The sequence below is a fragment of the Rhinolophus ferrumequinum genome, chromosome 8 (genome assembly GCF_004115265.2).
Source record: "Rhinolophus ferrumequinum isolate MPI-CBG mRhiFer1 chromosome 8, mRhiFer1_v1.p, whole genome shotgun sequence".
Taxonomy (NCBI): domain Eukaryota; kingdom Metazoa; phylum Chordata; class Mammalia; order Chiroptera; family Rhinolophidae; genus Rhinolophus; species Rhinolophus ferrumequinum.
In genome coordinates this window covers 46861243-46882558 of record NC_046291.1, presented here as the reverse complement: position 1 = coordinate 46882558, position 21316 = coordinate 46861243, and the positions used below count along the sequence as shown (strand labels likewise).

The 21316-nt window shown below is 35.9% G+C and overlaps 1 protein-coding gene across 2 annotated transcripts in view; it reads right to left on the bottom strand.

Annotated features, from left to right (window-relative positions):
• SESTD1 (SEC14 and spectrin domain containing 1) overlaps positions 1 to 21316 on the bottom strand; it is a 139843-nt gene that overhangs the window by 42254 nt on the left and 76273 nt on the right. For both annotated transcript variants that reach the window (XM_033112187.1, XM_033112186.1), the window contains exons 2-5: positions 17921 to 18009; positions 14872 to 14980; positions 10342 to 10432; positions 5883 to 5996 (exon numbers count right to left, since the gene is read on the bottom strand). In XM_033112187.1, the coding sequence (XP_032968078.1) occupies positions 5883 to 5996; positions 10342 to 10432; positions 14872 to 14980; positions 17921 to 17975 (369 nt within the window). In that variant the 5' untranslated portion in view covers positions 17976 to 18009. The remainder of the gene's footprint in view (positions 1 to 5882; positions 5997 to 10341; positions 10433 to 14871; positions 14981 to 17920; positions 18010 to 21316) is intronic.

The following is a 21316-nucleotide window of genomic DNA, read 5'->3' as shown; positions in this document are numbered from 1 at the left end:
TTCCTTTCTCCAAAAATGTCTAGCAATCTATTAAGTAGATATATACTAACAGTAAGAAATATGTATTTATTCTATGAAGAAATAAACTACTTGCTAAATCGACCCTCAATTCACATCTGAAAAGAGAGAACATTTCCAGAGCACTTTCTCCTGAAAAGATGACTGAATAGAATATGTAATGAAAGAAAACATAATAAATGGTCTTTCTGTTCTTCTATTGTGGCTTATTTGGCACAATATTTAAACGCTGAAAAACATATCTCTTGAAAAATCCTTCTATCACGTCCCTCATACTATAACTTAACTTTTAATGATATGTTACTCATTTGTTCAACAATCATTATTTAGTGGAAATTAAATTTATTTGTTAGAAGTTATTATTTATTAGAAGCTATGTGTTCTGGTGCTAAGAATATAAAAATAAATAAGGTTCTACACAGGAAATAAGCTTTTTGTTTTTCCCATATTCCCGAGACAGGTGTGCAATGCCTTCATAAAAAGAAGTTTTCTGGTTTGTTTCTCAAGCCTTTGTTGAAAATAAATCTACATGCTGTTGCCCCTTTGGTCATAATAGCTCAGCGTGCCAAAGTCTATACTAGAATATCCCCAAATGATTGCCCTATTCCTTTCCTAGGGTAAATACCATTATATTAATAATTGGAAGAATATTGAGCTAGGAGCCAATCATTCCAGGTTTATGCCCTCGCTCTGCCACAAATTCACTGACCTTATAAAAGTCGACCTAAAGGAATTCATTCCTGACTTATTTCCCCAATATGTCAAAGAAGGCAACTTATCGATAATGTTGCTTTCAGCTCTAAGAGGATATAATTCTGATGAGTTATCATCCTGTACATTTAATATGGGCCATTTTCTCTGACTGTCTTGCCCAATGAAGAGCACTTGTCACTTCCCACCCACTCTAGTTAATCTCACTATATACACACATGTGCACATGCACACACACCTTTCTATGTTGTCTGGCTCTTAAATACATAAAATTATTGCCAACAGATTTAAAGTTGGATAAACCAAAGGGAAAATTTGCAGTTACTCAGTTATATGTTGCAGAGTTTATATGCATTTGAATAATTTCTCTTAATAGTTATTTGTCCTAAAATCAAGTTAAATGTAAATACTACAGTCACTCTCTTTTATGACACAAAATGTATTTAAGAGTATACTACAAAAAGGAAGAAAATAATCACTTTTGGCAAGTCTTTTCAAAGGAAATAAACACCATGAAATTTTCTTAATAAGGAAGTCCTACATAAACATTACCTTTTCCTTTATTTTATATACGTTAGAGAGGTTAAGACAATACAAATGACTAAACCACAATGTTTTATGAAATAGCTCATACCACTGTTTAACAAGTTTGAAGAGAAAGATATTTACCATATGGTCTTTAATCAAAACATTCATGAAGTTTTTCTTTAATCTGGAATGGAAGTTATAGAAAAGACTCGAAACTTGTTTCTCCCTTACTCCCACTCTTCCATCTGTAACTAGAACAGTAATCCTTTCCTAATAAAATATTCTCAAAGAACACAACACTGAAGCTTTGACTCTATATACACTCAGATGTTTTACTTTTTATTTTACTTATGCTAAGAATATGTGTGCAAAATTTGGAATTAAAATGCCTTTGTATGTCTTTGCGTGTTCAGTAGAGATTCATGTGTGTATATGTGTTTATACACATATGATTTCAATGTGTATGTCTGCTTGTATCTGTTTGTTAGGGAATATTTTTCTAAGGGAAAATAACTTTCTGCAAAACTGAGAAGAAGAATAGATGGAGACAGACGTGTTACTGACAGAGGAACATGGAAGCAATTTTTGGTCCTGGATCCTAACATTAATATGGCCTCAGAAAAAGAACAGGACCCGATGCAGTGATAAGAAGAGATAAGAGAAAAAAACAATTTGGAATGGTGGGTGGTTACTATTACCAGTAAACAACACTTTTACTCTCATGAATTATAAAGAACGAGAAGGTGGAGATTCTTTTGATTTTTAGTCTCCCAATTTGAGGAAAAGACTATTGCCAATAGAACTTCAATTTTATCCTGTCACTAGGTATAGACTATAGATACTATTATCTAACCAGCAAAATCTATCCAAACCACGAGATAAAATGTTGCTGAAGGACAGAATGTACTTGAATATCTGAGTTGCTAAAAAGGGAACTGAACAGATTAAGTATCTATTTGAGAGACAGGAAGGATACATGAAGAAATATTTAGGTGAGAAATGAGAGATGAATATTCATAGCTGGTGAAAACCATTAGAGAAGTGATCAGAAGGAAAGCCATCTAGAAGAAAAAATTTAGAAAGGATGAAGCGCAAGAATGTGAAATCATGTGGGAACAGGGTACCATTCAAATGACTTTTAGGTGTTTATCTGATGAACATGCAGGCAGCTGGTAATAAATCTTTGTTATAGATAATTCTATAAGGTAAAACATAATATTCTTGCTTACAGAAACACCCGTACTCACAACAAAGATATTAATACTTTTAAAAATATTTAGAATATATCCAAAACACAGGCTTCATTACAACAGCCCAAATGATCCCAAATAACACCAAGGAAAATAGTTTTCAATTAAACAAGCATCTATGTTGAATATAATTTTTATAAATATATATATATGAATATATAGATATGTATCATTTAATGGCTGGTGCTGAACTGCCTTTTAAAGTTGAGTGTGTTTGGGGGCATATTAGCCAGCATTTGAAATTACGCTCATCTTATTAGGACATTAGGCTTTTAATAAGTGCCTACTGCTTATTTACTTGGGAAAATATTCTAGCTGAACCTTTTCAATGTCTAAAAGAAATTATATTGATACAAGAAGCTTTAACTCTTGAGTTTTAAAACATCAACATACGACATCAGCTCAATGTAGATAGGAATTCTCTGGTCTTCTATTTTATCCTCCAAGATGCAAGGCATTATTAATTCATTAACTCACTATTAATTCATACAGCACAAGACCCCCACGAGGCATAGCATTTCTGAGAAGATAAGATGCCTATGCTTACGCAGGCTATGACAAGCTCCTCACAAAAGGCATCTTCTGCCCTACTCAGTGTTCACAACTGCGTTTCTGAACCCCTGGCTCCTGTTCACTTTGCATTCTCTCAGAGCAGTATTTCCTGCATGCCCCTGGCATGACCAGCTGACCTCCCTGACTGAAGCACTCACCATGGCAGCATGCAGACCTCCTGCGTTTAGCTTTTCCTTTCTTCCCTCACTCCACTTCTGTTTCTCTTCCTTGGGATGCATTTCCCATTCATGGTCTGGGTAACACCTTTCTTAATGTAATCTACCAACCAGAACTGCCTTCTCTAACTACATGCTGGCATGTACCTTTCTACCATGTCTATATCAAGGTCAAGTCAACCAATGACAAAAGCTGCAACATAAAAGTGAAAAACAAAGCAAAACATTGGGCTTCTGCTTAGCATGTAAAAGCTGGAAAGCATATTACTCCAACTCTTACAACAACAAAACAGTGCACATTAATCAGAAACATCACAACTTTTCTTGAATCCATCAGAGAGTTAAGTTCACAGGAAAACCAATTAACCTGAAATCTAAGGAAAGACCAGCACCTTCAAGGACAGATGGAGCTGGAGCACTTGCTTACCTGGGGAAAATGCCAGACACAATACAAGCAGGGAAAGAACTCAGCTGAAATTTTTAATGAATTGCTGAAGGCCAAATGTAGGCTAGTGTGAAAGTTATAGAACCCCTGGGAGGTGCAGACACAAGAATTCAAACTCACTTGCAGGCACTTCTCTACAGACCTACAGGGGACTCAAGAAAAGATTGGGGGAGCTACGCAGGATAAGAAATTTTGAAATAGCCTCTCTCAGAGTACAGGCCTGGGGGAAGGGAGCAGCAGCCACTACTGGAAAGGACGAAGCTGACGCACAGCCCAGATTCTTCAACTCTATCTCCCTAAGAGAACAAAAACCTTCAGGTGCTGAGGGAAAGATGGCCAACTCTGATGACCTTAGAGCACAAGAAAAGCCCCACTGCAAGGGAAGGCAAAGGCCCACAGGAAGGGAAAAGAAGAGCCTTCAATCCTAGGGTGGGCAGGAATATATTATGGGCCCAGATTACCTCAGGCCTTCTGAAGCTGGGGAAGGGACGACATCACTAAGAAGGCCCCAGCCTCTACAGTCACAGTCACAGAACCTGCCTAAGACTGAAGCTCAGTCAGAAGAGGAATGTCACTGACAAACTCTGAGGAACAAGTAACAGCAGTTTACTGCTGAGGGAGAGGCAACAATACAAAGGCAGGCCTTCTCTGAGGCACAGATGCAAAGCAAAGACCTACAGCTGGGGGTGGGACACATATAAAAACAAGCACCTCTGGCAAACCAGCCCGCACCTTCAACACAAAGTAACCAGAGGAATGTGAAGCCTGTGGTGCACTGAGGAAAATGATAGCAACAACAAAAGCCGAAGCCAACTCAACTTCTGGCTAGACTACCCAACCCTTCCCCCTCCTCACTAAAAGCCTTGCAAAAGACAAGATGGGCCCATTTGCAGACACAAATATGATTTACCTCAGTCTCTACTGTCCTAAACTAGATGTTCGACATCCAACAAAAAATAACAAGGCATACAAAAAGCAAGAAAGAAAATAACCCACTGTGGTACATCTATACAATGGAATACTGTTACTCAACAATAAGGAAGAACTACCAGTACACGTAACATGGATGAATCTCAGATGCAAATGCAGATATGAAGAAAGCCAAATTAAAACTGCAACATACTTTTCCATTGCATTTATATGACATTCAGGAAAAGGCAAAACTATAATAAGAACAGAAAATAGATCCATGGTTGTCAGAGGCTAAAGATGAAAGAAGTTGACTACAAAGGAGCACATGGGAATTTTTGGAGTGATAAGGTATTTCCTGATTTCTTGATTGTTTGTGAGAACTCTCAGAACTGTACACTAAAATGGACAAATTTTATCGCATGTAAATTATAGCTTAACTTTTTTTTAAGTGAAGAAACAAACATCACATATTTTTTAAAGACATTTCAAGCTACCTCATTTGAGAATTAACTAGGCCTTCTTAAATCGTTCTACCTAAGACACCTTAGTGACCTTTCCTCCAAACCAAAAATACACTGACGCAAACTTTATTGAAAATAAAAATGACTTACAGTACGGGCAAGGTCCAAAATGAGTCTTGATTGTCTGACTCTTGTAAGTATTCCAAGGCTCTATATTTCTACAGGGAAAGGGTTAGACTTTGTACCCTGTAATGCTTCCACACTTATTTAACCAATACAAAGTTTAGTATCTTTCTAATCTCCTACTGGGAAGCTGGGATTAATGATTGTGGAAGGAAAAATATGACAGAATTGTTTAAATTTATATTCCATCTTAGGCCTTCTTTCTGATCTACAGTAAGAGGTACTTTCATGCAAGAAAAGTGAGAAAGAAAGAGTAATGTCAACAGGAAAGGATGGAAAATGGTGTTCAAGTATCAAAACCAAACCAGATAATAAAACATAATCATGATATAACATATAAAATATGCTCTGACTTCAATTTCAAAATGTCTAGGATTTCCTAGTATTAGTTATGTGTCCTCTTGGTAATGCAATAAAAACTTCTTGAATAAAAAGTTTCTACTTATTCAAAGGAGTTAACAAAGAATCATAATTCACCCAACAAGTATCTGAATGCCGACTATACACTAATCATTGCTTAGGCACTGATTAAGCACTGCTTAGTATCCAAAGCTGAACAAACAAAATAATACCAGCAAAATGCTATTTTTAAAGATATAGCACACTTCTGTTTTTTTTTGTTTTGTTTTTAGTAGAGTATATTTACCTCAAAGCCAAGTCTATCCTTTTCTTTCCAAAAACAAAAATGTGTTACTTTCTTATCCCAGAATTCATCTGGCTTCACCACACAAACTAGGGACACCTCGGCTGGAACAACATTCTATAAAATACAGAAAAATAATTACACATTATACATTTACAATGAATACTTTATTAAAGTTATAAATTACTAGACATTCATGATTAGGCTGAGTAATTAAGAGACCTATGGAAAAGAATTAAAATAATAAAATAGAAGAAACACTCCAAACCTCAAAACATACATGGCAATAAAAAAATACTTAAAAGACAAGGTGATTCAGAAAAGATTTCAAGTAATCAATGCAACAGAGACAGTAGATGTGAATTATTTTTGTTTTACTAAATCTCTCTAACAGGAATATATATAAACTGAGACAATTTTTAGCGGAATAATTATTAAATTTGGTTTTTTTGATATGAAGAAAAAATTTTTCTAACAATCATCTTGGAGAAATTCTTCAAATAATGTAAAATCAATTCTCTCACAAAATAAGTTTCTTATTGGCCATTACACAAAGAAGCCAAGATTCCGCATAATTACTAACTTGAAAAAGGGGACAAAGAGAATCTTTGACAAATACAATTTCACGTTTACTAGACATGGTTATTCATATTACCTAAAGAATGGAAATTAACATTTATTGTGTTAATATTCCATGTATATTTTACAGCAAACCCCTTAATCCATCTTTATTACATATTTTCAATCTGCCCATTTCTAGTACTTGTACTGCTAATATTCCAAACTAGTCAGCCTTTTGAAATATCCTCTTAATAGTCCTTCCTGTTTCGTATTTTCCCACACTCAGAATAAAGTTCAACCCCTTACCAAGGCCTACATGAAGGCCCTCCAAGTAAATGTGAAATCGTATTTGTCACAGATTAGTTTTGTCCCCTCTGAGCTCACTCCTCTACACAGCTATGCTGACTATCTTGCTGCTCTTGGGACGGAACAAGTCTGTTCCCACCTCACGACTTTGTCCTTGATGTTTTCTCTGTCTGGAATATTCTTTGCCCTATACTAAGAGTGCTCCCTCAGTTTATTAGGATTCTACTCAAATATGCCCTCTTCTAATAATAACGAATACCACACTGTCTAATAATAACTAACTATATATTAGACTTATTAGACTGGTGCAAAAGTAATTGTGGTTAAAAAGTTAAAAGCAATTGCAAAAACCGCAAGTACTGTTGCACCAACCTCATAATTATAATAATTATTATTAGAGAAAAATAGAAAACCGTTCTATTCAAACATGTCATTGGGCATGTCACAAATCTAGTGCCCTCTGCAATGACTGGGCTGTGAATAAGGTAAGCAAAATAAATTCAACAGTATCAAAAGCTTTATCAAAGGGGCTGGCAGTTTAGGGTTGATTGAGGTTTATTTACATATTATTATGGAAGATTATTATTTCAAAATCATTAAACATGAAAGCTGTGCAAAACAAGAGAAACCAAACCACCCATTTTAGAGAATATTAGTTACAGGCAGAGCCAGCATTAAACTCTGGGCTAGCAAACAACTGGTACCAGCACCTTTTGAAATAAAAGGAGTGAATGACTTTGTAAGTAGAAACTGTTTGACTAGGAGTAAACAACAGGCCATTGCAACTTCTGAAAATGTTATTAATAAATCCAAAAGTTGTTAAAATACCTATCAGAAAAGAAATCGCAAGAGGGGATTAAACCATCCATTGATTGTTCTTCAAAACTGCCACTGATCAAAGTCCAGTTCAAACAGCAAGTCCCAAACAGCTCATCTGTGACACAGTTGAATGACAGGATGAAAGGAAGAACACAAGGTCATAATTAATGGATTTCTCACCTAATAGTTATTTTAACAACTTTTACAGAGAAGAGTTAATCTCCGGGGTTTGGAATATAAATTGCCAGGAACATGTTGGACAGAAAAAGTTATTATGGGACACCAATCTGTGCTCCCTTAAAAATTGATCCTCTGGAGACTATGTCCTTTGCAACCCAAAGGAGTGATTTTTACGATGAAGGTTTAGGCCACACAGTTAAGAATGAGGTAATGGGTAGATAATTTGGGGACCACCTTACATATATCCCACTGGTAAAAAATATACACTTTGTAAAGGATAAAGCCAATACCTGGGGCCTAGGCTGCACTAAGTTCCAATCGTGGCTCTTTCCCACATTCACCAGGAGAACATGGCTATTTAAAATCCTTGAGCCTCAGTCAACTTTTGGGGATAACAGAACCTGCTTCCCAAGGTTGTGAGGATAAAATTAAATGAGATAATTAATACAGCAAGCTTAGCACAGTACTACCGTGTTTCCCGGAAAATAAGACCTAGCCGGACAATCAGCTCTAATTAATCTTTTGGAGCAAAAAATTAATATAAGACCCGGTATTATATTATTGTATTATATTATATTAATTATATTATACCCCGACTTATATTATAGTAAGATAAGACTTTGTCTTATATTAATTTTTGCTCCAAAAGACGCATTAGAGTTGATTGTCCGTCTAGGTCTTATTTTAGGGGAAACACAGTAGAACCCTATGAAGCACTAAAACTAAAAAATAGGTTACCAGTTCCCACCTGCTGAATCCCTTTTACTAATAAAGCAAATAAAGGATATGACAGTCAGGGTCATTCTCCTTAGTTATCACTTAAAATTTTTAATTATATTTGTTTCCACAAAATCCAGAAGCAGCTACCAATTATTTCCCAATCCATTTAAAATTCTTGATCTTTCTTTCAATATCACTGACATTTACCTAACAATGTACACTATCCCATGTAACTGCCAACTTTTATTTCCCCCAAACTGGCCTGCCATCAACTCCCTTCAGGATACTTGCTTCTTTTTTGAGCTATCACTAATCAGTTTCCCTGCCAGAATGCCCTTTTCACTTTCTTTCGTTTAAATGACATCATCTCTTTTACTTAACTCACTTAACTTTTATCTTCTCTAAAAGCCCTTCTGAGGAAACCCAGATACATGAGAGTAATCTGACCCCTTTCAATTAATTAAAATATTTTATTTTTCCACTTCAGATCACAATATCCTCAATACCTTTATAATACCATGTTTCCCTGAAAATAAGACTGGGTCTTATGTTAATTTTTGCTCCAAAAGACACATTAGGGCTTATGTTCAGGGGATGTCATCCTGAAAAATCATGCTAGGGTTTATTTTCTGGTTAGGTCTTATTTTCAGGGAAACAAGGTATGTCAACAAATGTTTACTAAGCAACTACTACATGCAAGGGATTAGGGAAACATTCTGTGAGGAACACAAGAAGATATAAAACACAAGACTAGAATTGGATCAGGGACTGTGTAATTGCAACTGTTTATTAAATCCTAACTTGTGAGCTGCTAAAGTCCCCAGGGTTGCAGCTGTTAATTAATTACTTCTGGATTAGAAATAAAGAATAATAAGACCATCTTGAGTCCTGGTGCTTTGGGGCGGGAAGAGAGGGACAGAAAAGAGAGACCTATCAAAACCGCCTGAGAAGCTTTTTCAGACCAGACGTACCCAGTCCTACTCCCCGGCGGAATGGGGATGATACAGATACTACAGCCCGCAAAAGCTCCCAGGTGGGTCTGATAAAGTCTGCCCTCATATTTTTAGACTCACTGGCCTACTTGCTTAAATTACTTAAGCATGACATATTATTTTCCATCATTTACAAACCTTTAAAATAGGGCTGAAATGTATTTTACTACTCAAAATCAAACCTACAAGAGTTGAACTAGGGCGGCCGGATAACTCAGTTGGTTAGAGCGCAAGCTCTGAGCAACAGGGTTGCTGGTTCGATTCCCACATGGGCCAGTGAGCTGTGCCCTCCACAGCTAGAGTGAAGACAACGAGCTGCCGCTGAGCTCCCAGGTGGCCGGATGGCTCAGTTGGTTATAAGCGAGAGCTCTCAACAATAAGGTTGCTGATTCAACTCCCGCAAGGGATGGTGGGCTGTGCCCCCTGCAACTAAGATTAAACACGGCACCTTGAGCTGAGCTGCTAAGGGGCAGCCGGATGGCTCAGTTGGTTAGCTCCCGGGCTCTCAACAACAAGATTGCTGGTTTGACTCCCACATGGGATGGTGGGCTGTGCCCCCTGCAATTAGATGGAAAATGGCAACTGGACTTGGAGCTGAGCTGCGCCCTCCACAACTAAGATTGAAAGGACAACAACTTGACTTGGAGCGAATGGGTCTTGGGAAAAAAAACACACTGTTCCCCAATAAAGTCCTGTTCCCCTTCCCCAATAAAATCTTAAAAAAAAAACACAACTGAATTAATGTATCAGTCCATCAGTGAGCTGTGCATTTCAGAGCTCAGTCATTGCTAAGAAGTTTGGGCACAAATAAATGAAATATATTTGCCATTGTCACCTCTTCTGTTGCTGTAAAGTGATTTCATGATAGTCAAAAATAAAATTACCTGTAGCATTAAGACTACTGTTTTCACCACATTCCACTGTGATTTTCTGCCATCCACAATCACGGTAAATCCTCTAGCCTTACACTTTTCACTGAAATGAAACAAAACTATAAATATTAAAAACAAGCTTCATATTTCGTTCCTCATAAACCTAAATAAAGTTTACATCTTAATCACATATGACGCAGCATTAATCTTACTTGGTTTGGTTTACACTGTCAGTAAACAAAATTCTTCAGAGTATCCTTTCAGTTTTTTCAATCTATTTATTTTTCTCATTTCAAAAAATATCAGGACTTTACAAGCTAATTTGGCAAGAAAATTACTCTAAAAGCATGGAAGTCACTGCCTTAAAAAGAGACGAAATCAAAGCAACATTCAAATAGTCTCACTAGCCTCTCAATTTCTTCATCTGTAAAATGGGATCACAGGAAAGTAGGTAACTAATGACTGCCAAGTGCATGCGTACTTCCCGTCTCTTCTTTCTACCAGAAGTATAAGCTTAAAGTTTGTAAAGTAATAGTGTGAAACAGGTAGAAAATAAAGTAAGCTATTATTAAACCACTGGAAATGGGCTTCTTAAGGTTCTTGTGGGTGAAATTTAATGAAATGAGGTAGCATTTTGTGCATGTAATAATTCACCGCTTGAATACACCATGTCTGACTCACCTCTGCTCTCATTTCTGTGTTCTCAGTCACTTGACCAGCAAAACATTATCTTGAGTATTGGAAAATGCTATATATTATTGCTATATATTATATCCAATTATTCAAGTATTGACTCAACAGAAGCCTAGAAAAGTGCAACAACTACATGAACAAACTCCATCCTAAAGACCAAAACTACATAGCTTTAGTATTATTATTTTTTTACTTATCAAATCAATTTGATGCAAGGCTCTCACTGCCCTCCCTCCACAGTGGAAGAAACTACAGCTCTACCGGGCAAGGATTTGGTAATGAAACCTCTCCTCACTCAAAGTGCTCCCAATTGCATACATTATAAGAAAGGTAAACAGCAGATCCTTTCCTGAGATTTGAATCCAACAGTCTAGGGGATTTTACCAACTCTCTCTTACTCCCTCCAAGAATTCACATGAGCCTCAAGCGAGTTCTTGGAGAAGTGACGTCCAATTCTACTAAAAAACAGTAAGGTCACAAGAATGAGGATGACTTAGAAGAACAGGCTAAAGATTTAGAAGAACAGGCACCTCTGTAAGCAGGGACAAAAACTGAGCTTCCAGAAAAAAGAGAAAAGTATTCAAGAGGTGAGGCAAATTGTATCATATGTCCAGATAAAAAACTTACACACAATGTTCACAGAAGCAAAATTCACAATAGCCAAAAGTAGAAATAACCAAATGTCCATCAGCTGATAAATGGAAAAACAAAATGTGGTAATTCGTACAATGGGATATTATTCAACCATAAAAATAAACTACTGATACATGTCAATAATATGGATAAACCATGAAAACAATATGCTAAGTGAAAGGAGCCATACCTAAAAGCCCACATATGGTATGATTAGTGGCTACCATGCGCCGGAAGAAGGGGAGAATGGGAAATGACTGCTAACGAGTATAGGGTTTCTTTTTGGTCTGATGAAAATGTTCTGGAATTAGAGAGAGTGTGATGGTTGCACAACCTTGTGAATATACTGAAAACTACTAAACTGTACACTTTTAAAGGTGATGTTTATGGTATATGAATTATATCTCAAAAATTTTTTGAAGTATTCTATTTTTGCATTACAAAATAAAGGACCCACTAAGTATTCTCTGGGGGAAAAAAGTGAGGGATACAATGAGCACTTCTGGATTAGCAACAGCACATCAAGACTTGCTGGGGGAAGTAAATCTGACATCTAATTGCGGAATGGGGGACCAGGGAAGGAGGAAATTCCTGGAGTTCCCAACCGAGACATTAGGTAGACCCCTATGACTCAGGAGAACACAAGCTCAAGACGGACCATCCCAGACAGGGTAACTGGCTGCTGAATCGTCTTCAGAGAAGGGGCCGCAACTCAGGGACTTCCAATGCATCATGGGAATTTGCAGGAGGGAGAGCTAAAACACAGTGCTGCCCAGTGGGAGCCTTCCCTGGCTAGGACCAGAGCCAAGAAAAATATGCTATCCCCGTAACTTGGTATTTCCTTGTCACTGGCATCTGCATGTCCGAGGTACAGGTTACACAACCATTTCGTTCAAGTTTTACAAAAGCAAAGCATTTATATTTCAAAGCACACCCTAAATGAATCTGTGTATTAAGACAAAGAAAGTAATGAAGCTTACAACACTATCTGCAGTGATCTTTAGGGCTATAAAATACTCTAAATTTATCTTTTAGGGTACTTAAAAACACCCTTAATCATAATTTTCTCACATTTTACAATAATGAAAACTTACACAATCCAAAGATACTATTTGTAAATTGTGATCTTTCAATTACTTGAAAGGAATAATTTTTATTTTTGTACTTCTTTCCTACAAGTGGAGTGATGGCTTAAACTATTTTTAACAACATATTTAATTTAGAAGCATATTATGTCCTTTACAAAGGGGAATGTTGGAGGAGCTGAAGTACTAAATTAATAAATTCCTATACTATTATTAACATGTTTATAATTATATTTTAAAACCACAACCAAAAATATCTATTAAAACCCTGCCTCCCTGTGTCTACTCTGTTAAGAGCCTTTCAAGGGTGAGGTGACTGAGTTAAAACATTTAAAAAAATAAAGGCTCCTTAACAAAATCACTCACTGTGACTGGAAGAGATTGCCAATAACTTCTTTGATTATAACTAAGGGCCCCTTCTGTTCCACTCATAGAGCTTGGCTTATAGTTGCTAGGGGAAGTAAATCTGACATCTAATTGCGGAATGGGGGACCAGGGAAGGAGGAAATTCCTGGAGTTCCCAACCGAGAACTTTTATTATAATTACTTGTTTACAATTTATCTTCATTAGAAAATATGCTTCCAGAAAGCAATATTATCTTACTAATATCTTGGCAGCTTCGAAGCTTCTAGCACAGTGCTTTAAATATAGAGGTCCTTTTAAAATGTTAGATGACACAATCAAATTACTCCTCAACCAGAATGCAAGAATGGTTTTCCTTCTCATTCAGAACTGAAGCCGTCACCGTGGCCTACAAGGTCCTCTATGATGTGGTTCCAGCCTCTCTCTCTGATGGCTCTTCCAGAACTCCTTCCCTCTCTTCTCAAACTGCTCCCAACCACACCAGCCTATTTGCTAATCCCACAACATGCTGAGCCTGTTCCTGCCTCAGGGCCTTTGCACTTATTGCTCCCTCAGTCTTAAATGCTCTTTCTTAAATGCTCTTTCATCAGATTATCTGTAGCGCCTGCTCCTCACTTCAATCCTGTCTGGTACAATATTATCTTATCATTAGGTAAAATATTGCCACAACCCCCTTCCCAATCTGTCCCTCTCTTAATTCTTTTCATGCTCTGTTTTCATAGCACTCAAGAACGTCCACTATACTGTGCACTTATTTGTAATATTTGTTTGACCATTAGGGAATAAGGCCCAGAAGGGTAGGGACTGGGTCAGTTTTGTTCACCCATTTCCTCAGCACCTAGAACAACAAGGAGCTCATAGTATTACCAAGTGACGAAAGACTTAGGACCTTAATGTCTGTGTGATTTGGGGCAAGTCATTAAACCCGTGTTCTGATGTTTCTTCCATAACATAAATGAGTTTTTTACAATTAGAAAGAACTGGCTTAAAATCCAAATTTGAATTTAAAAAAAAAATTAAAAACTTGAGAAAAATGGGAAGGTTAACTTCTGAGATATTAGATCTCTACAAAATCAATAATCTGGAGATTTTTTCCAAAATTCTAATGCCTGGGATCCACCTCCAAAGACTATGATCCAATTGTTTTGGGGAGGCTTACTCATCAGACTTCAGCCCCTGAATATCACATAGGAAAGGAAGTTGGAGAGGGAGGGAGGTATTTTGTTTTTGCTGTTGCTGTTGAAATGGTGGGTAGACCAAAGCAAATAGAAAGGTTTAAGTTTTGTCTTCACCGAAGAAACATAAAAATTAAAAACACAAGGACCTTTGAATTAAAATATAAACATTTTTTTAAATAAAAATGTTTAAACCCCTAACAGCTTTCACTCACTATATTAAAACCTACAGATGTATTTATAGCTATATAGTGAAATAGCTAACTAAATAAAAGATGCTTTTCTGCTGAATTCATTTCTCTAAGTTTTCTCAAAGTACATGATATATAGATGCTCAGTCTTTGTGTTGCTTGAAAGTTGACAGTACACACATTTTGGAAATCTGTATCGTATTATTTAGTGCATCAAGAGCATAAAATAAGGATTTTATCTGCTTGTGATATCATAAATTATTGATTCTGGTGTTTTTAACTAAAATTTTACTGCTAATAAAAACAGGTAAGATAGCAAAGTGTTTTTTAACAACAGAAGGAATCATTAGTAAGTGAGTGAAAACATACTGAGATTTAAGAAAAGACACCTTTAGAATCACCTTGGAATGCTGAGTAGGTAGTCTAAGGTGACGCTCAGTTCATCCATATTTGTCTGTTCCAAGCATAATGGAATTGTCAGAATGAGGCCACTTCGTCTGTCTTTTCCTCCTATTAAAGAAAAAATAAATTTAACATGTAACAGATATTAAAGCGCTAAATGAATAATATATATTTGGATCCAATGTTACTAAAACAATTACAAGTTTAAGACATCAAGAAACTAATGGCTGTTTATTTTATATATTATAAATGTTTATAGTAATATAGCAAAATCGTGTAACATTTAGAAAAAAAATAAGAGTAAAAATCCTGCACCCATGAAACCTTCACTTAAACATAGCAATTACCCTTTTGTTTAATTTTCTTCCCTTTAGTCTGCTTAACATAATCAGTTCATCAAATACCTATTGTGTGCCTACCACAATAAGCATTTACAAGTAAAATTTTAAAAATTTCTCATCAACCTAAAAAGAAAAGCTTTAAGAAAGAACAGTTTGAAATATGACAGTTTATTTGCTAGGCTGTGCTGTACAAAATATATAAAATATTATAAAAAGGGATTAAGAAACTGAAGCAAATGGTAAGAGCTGTGATAAATAGTGGAAAGTTTCCTAGAAAAGACTTAAGAAAAATGAGTAGCATTTATTAACCAAGTCAGAAGAGCATTCTGTGACAAGGAACAATCTGAGTTAACTCAAAAAGGTCAAATAGGCATTCTTCGTTCACGAGAGCCCTGCCCAGCTGAGAAGACGTATGGGATCTGGATATACGCGTAGAAGCCTGAAAGCTAGGTAGTGGAACGAACTTACATTTCATGTATGTTCAAGCCCTCTTCAATTTTCCATAAGCATTAAAATGTAACTAATACTTTTATATACACAGATAGCTTCTTTGAAAGTCCCCCACATGACTGACTTTCACAGAGAAGCCTATCTTCTGGCCCAGCTATTTATAGCTATTTTAGAAGAAGCTTAAAAACCAGCAAATACTAAAGGAAACAAATCTATATGATCTAAACGGTGTGACGTGAAGAAACGACTCCTATGAATGACATGAACACAATTCATGACGTACCAACCATATATGACTGCCTTCTATCAGGTTAACCATATAAATTAAATTACTGAGATTCAACTATTTTAACCTCAATAAATGGCAATTTCAAATGGTTCAACTTAATAGACTTAAATTGCATATGTTTTTTGTTTCAAATATAGGTTTTATTAAAAAAAAAAACAGATTGCACTCTTGGTTTTCGAACTGTATCCTCTGAATGACTTTGTTGGTTTGAAAAGTTTTTCTCTATTATTAAATAACTTTGAAACTTACAGGTTAAAATAATTGCCACTTTATATAGGAAGTCAAGAGATGTTTCATTTGCTCCTCAAAAAACACTATGCTTTTGGGCGCTGGATGGCTCAGTTGGTTAGAGCGTGAGCTCTGAACAACAGGTTGCCGGTTCAATTCCTGCATGCGATGGTGGGCTACGCCACCCACTTCCCCCACAACTAGATTGAAGGACGACGACTTGACTTGGAACTGATGGGTCCTGGAAAAACACTGTTCCCCCATATTCCCCAATAAAACTTTTAGAAAAAAAGGGAAAAAAAAACCCCACTATGCTTTACCCCTGCATTTAACCAAATCCGAAAAAAAGTTATCCTATCTGGACTGTAGTGTTCTGACCCACTGTTGAATTGTGTTCAGAGGACAGCTCTCATATTCAGAAGTACATTTAACCTCATGCCCTCAATTTTCAATAAAAAACAATAAAATAGTCATCATTAGAAACACAAAAAAGTGCAGAAGCCAAGACAAAAGGGACTTTCAAGACAGGTACGGTCAACAGGGTCTAATGCTGCACAGAGACAAGTGTCATTAAGGATGCAAAAATGTCAGTGATAAAGATTACAAAAGAATAATGATATCCACTCTTGGTAACAGTGTGGGCAAATAGGCATTTTGAAACAATATTCTTAAAGGGCAATCTGACAAAAACTACCACAAATTTAAATATAAATTCTCTTTAACACTTCCACTTATAGAAATACATACTGCTGAACTTGTACAAAATGCACAAACTATGAATAAGAATGTTTCCTACAACACCATTCATATCAGAAAAGAATGGAGAACACTAAGTGTCAACTGCTAAGGGAAGAAGTTTTAAACAAGGAAATACACATTAAATAAGGAAACATTGACACTAGTGGAGAATATCATATTTGTCCTTTATAATCGACACTGGAAAAACATGCCAATTTCCAGAAAGAGATACAATATTCTTTGAAAAAAGGACATTAGTGTCCTAAATATCAACACAACTCTGATAGGACCTAAAGAGAATAAGAAAGAAAAATCAAGATAATAAAATCCAAATAATCCTAAACAGATGGGCCACACTACCTATTCTAAAGCATGTGAAAATTTACTCAGTGATCCAAAATTCCAGAAAATCGCCACATCCAATGTACCATGCCACTGCTCTCACACTAGTAAACTCTCTCACAGCTTCTCTCTGACTCTTGTCAGCTGATACAGATTTTGGGATCATAACTGAACGTAAATTCAAAACTGTATCACTGAGTTCAAACAGTAGAACCTGAAAACCGTGTAACTGATATTTCATAACTCTTCCAGCACACTAAAACTTTCTCAGAGGACGATAGAAGACAAAAGCTAGGATGCAGGGTATCATAAATACTAATTACTCTATATTTCAGAAACAATTATTTAGATGCCGGTTAATTATTCTTGGACTGCATTGTTTCATTTTTATATAAGAAGACATCATGACATCCACCCTGTGGAGGTCATTTTAACCAAATTACAGAACAGAATAACAACTGGCCTGTCAAGAAACAACAGTGACAGAGCTGGCTCACCCAGCCCTGATTAAAATCCATTCTGATTAAAACGTGGCTCAGAAGTACCTTTGAAACAAAACCTTCATAAAAAAGTGAAATGCATTTCTGTTAAATTTATTTTTTAGAAAAGTTTAAACAAGTTTATACATCAAACACTTCCAATTTTAAGGAGAAAACATACCTGAAAGGAAGGCTAGTTTTTTCTTCAGAATGGGTAATATTACTGAGGCCTCCATTTTTCTCCAGTAAACTTCCTCACTTCTGAAAACACTGAAAACACAGAAAGTTAAATGTCAACTACAAGACGATAATTACCCTATAAAATATATACTTATGATGGCTTACACTAGGGTCTCTGAATCTCAGCATTACATACATTTTGAGTCAGATTATAATATTTAGCAGCACCCCTGGCCTCTCTCCACTAAAATACCAAGAGCACTCCCCATTTCCAGTTGTGACAACCACAACGTCTCTAGATAATGTCAAACATCCTCTGGCAGGGAAATTCACAGCCAGTTGAGAATGACAGGCTTAGCTGTTTTTCAGAGCAAAACTCTTGGGCTAGAAGAGTGCCTAGTGCATGGCAGTAACTCAATAAATTATTTGTTGAATAAAGAAATGAATTAATCAAGTCAAATTAATCAATCAATTAAATAGGTAATCTACTTTGTTTTCCTCTCCTTATTAATTAAACATGTTGATTCCAAATATCTGATTCTTTCAGTTCCACTATTAAATGGCTTTCTCTGATTTCTTGTAATTTTTCTTCTCCATAATACATGGTAACACATGTGTTCGATATGTTTACCTTAAGATATTTCTTAATACACTGCTTTAATTTTTGCTCCCACTGTTAACTGTCTCCATCTCTCCACATTTTGTATTTTTAAATTCTCCAGTGAAAAAATATGATTAGCCCAGTTGATCTCTTTGTACCAAGCCATACTTTAGTGTTCTTGGTTTGGTTTTCTATTGTCCACTCGGCCACAGCCAGGGGTTATAGCTAACTACGAAATGGGACTATCCATACAGCAAGGGCTCACAGCAAGACAGTTTCCCTTAACAGGGAGCTTTAGCGTGCCGGGCATCTATCTGGAGGCTTGGCCAGCCCTGTACACTATCAAAACAGGATTTCGAGGACAGCAGGACCTTTAAAACAAGAAAACCAAACGTTCAATTATATTATCCACCTATATTTAGTTTTGTTTTAGAGAGTATTCACCATCATATTTTATCCCTCCTTCCCCTGTCCCACTACACACACCCACCCACCATCATAATATACAGCGACAGTTCCTTGGAGTACACCATGAAATTGCATGGTAGTGAAAGCATACTTTTTCTTTTTTTTTAAGTCTCCTCTTTTTTAACTGAGATACAATTAACATATAACACATTAGTTTCACATGTATAGTATATTGATTTGATATTTGTATATAGTTTGAAGTGATCGCTACAATAAGTCTAGTTAACTCCTGTCACCATCCGTAGTTACAAAAATGTTTTCTTGTGATTAGAACATTTAAGACCTACTCTCTTAGCAACTTTCAAACATGCAATACAATGTTATTAATCATAGTCACCAGAAACCATACTCTTGAAAGTAATTTTTTAGCAGAATAGAAAATATGACTTTTTATATGAAAGCATATTACTTATTCAGCAAATACTTGCTATGGACCTATTTCATTTCAAGTCACAGCCCTGCCTTGAAGGGAAAAAAATGTAGTTTTAAAAAAAAATCCAAGATATTAAAAAGAAAATGTCGTCTTTTATTTGTCAGACAATGATTAAATAAGCAAAACTACTTAAAAGAATATATTTTACAGCTTTTGTGTATACAACTAAAAAAAAAAAAGACCATTATTTGTACCTGTCTACAAAGAATACAATCGGTCAAACTAAATATGATATATTCTTGTCAAGAATTATACTTGAATATTTGTTTGCAACTTATTCATTCATTTTTGTCCTACATCAGCTTGGGCTACCATACAATCATTAGGAAAAGCTCAGATTTTACATTTTTAGTCCAAAACCAGTAGCACTTCACGTTTCCAGATCAGTATCTTGACATGGTGAGTTTGTTATTCAACTCTACAGGAACCAAAATGATTAAAAAAAGTAATTTAAAGTAATGAGAAATATAGGTTCTTGGGTGTGGAGGCCAAGAGCAAATGAACTGATGGATAAAATGTGAAGCAGTCAAGAGATGCAAGCTGTAATGTTTACTCTTTATATCTCCCTCCCTTCTCGCATCTCCATCAATCTCTTTCATTGTTCTTATAAAAGAGATGGTTAATGAAAAATAATGGATACTGTACCACTAGTTCCAATTAAATTTAAGTTTTCAAAAGTTATTTTAGATTTTTCAAACGTTAGCACACAGCCATAATACAAAACAAAAATAAATCTGCCTATCTCTGGTTGTCTAATATTTATCATAAACAGTAGTTAAAATAATGTACAAAACACACACAAAAAAGGAAAAATCTTGCAAAAGATAACCATCCATTGCCATCACAATAAAATGTTAAAAACACAACGGTACCTGCTTCTGCTCTTCTTCAATGGGATAGATACAGACCATTACTTTTCACAAGAAAAAGCTTATTCAATCTTAAATATATTTGAGTGGAACATACTGGCAAACAAAGAATGAAGCCAATGACAGACTTTTACCTGATGTGAATTAATGAACATTGGCAAGGAAAATACATTTTTTTTAAAAAAAAAACTTGCAAGTGAAGCAGGCTAAGAAGTGGAAGAATTAAACAATTCGCAACATGTTTAACAAAAACATGTCATATTTCACATATGGTCATTTAAAATGACTTACTTTAGTCACAATTTATTAAATTTATTAAATATAAAAGAGGCAGAAAGCCAGAGTTTATAGCAGATAAAATGCCTTGGAGACTGGTGAATACAAAGAAAAATGTGCAGCCGTCACTGATGATACCTCCAACCAAAAACAAGGAATACCGAAGTAAATTAACATCACTCCTAGGTGCAAAATAAATCCTACCTAAAACAGAACACTCTTACAGTCAGGGATAATGAATTGAGAACTAGAAACATAGGGAGACTAGGTTTTAATGGTATTTGTATCCATCTTTGAATATTCTTCCCAAGATCTTGGAGTTAAAAAGAGGAAAATTGGGTCAACCAAGTAGTTAAATTGTTATCTTGTCTTCCCAAGAGCAGAGACCAAGTCTTACCTTACCTTTGCATATATTCACTCATTCTCTCATTTAAAAAATCCATAAGCACCTACTAGACTGAGGCACAGTTAGGTGTGGACATACCTGGCATTCACAAAATAGCTGGTAAGTGGACAGATAAGAGAATGAACAAATGAACAAACAAATGAAACAAATAGTAGAGCAAAACACTTATCCTAGGAATCCTAGCATTTTCACAACTACCAGCATGCCAGTATCTTGTGGTGTGATCACAGGATCACATCTGCATGCTTTTCCTTAAGCGCGGCTCCTTCCAGCTTTTTTCTACTGGGACAGCCTCCTACAGATCCAGCAGCTACATAAATTGCTGGCTGCTAAGAGAATGGCAG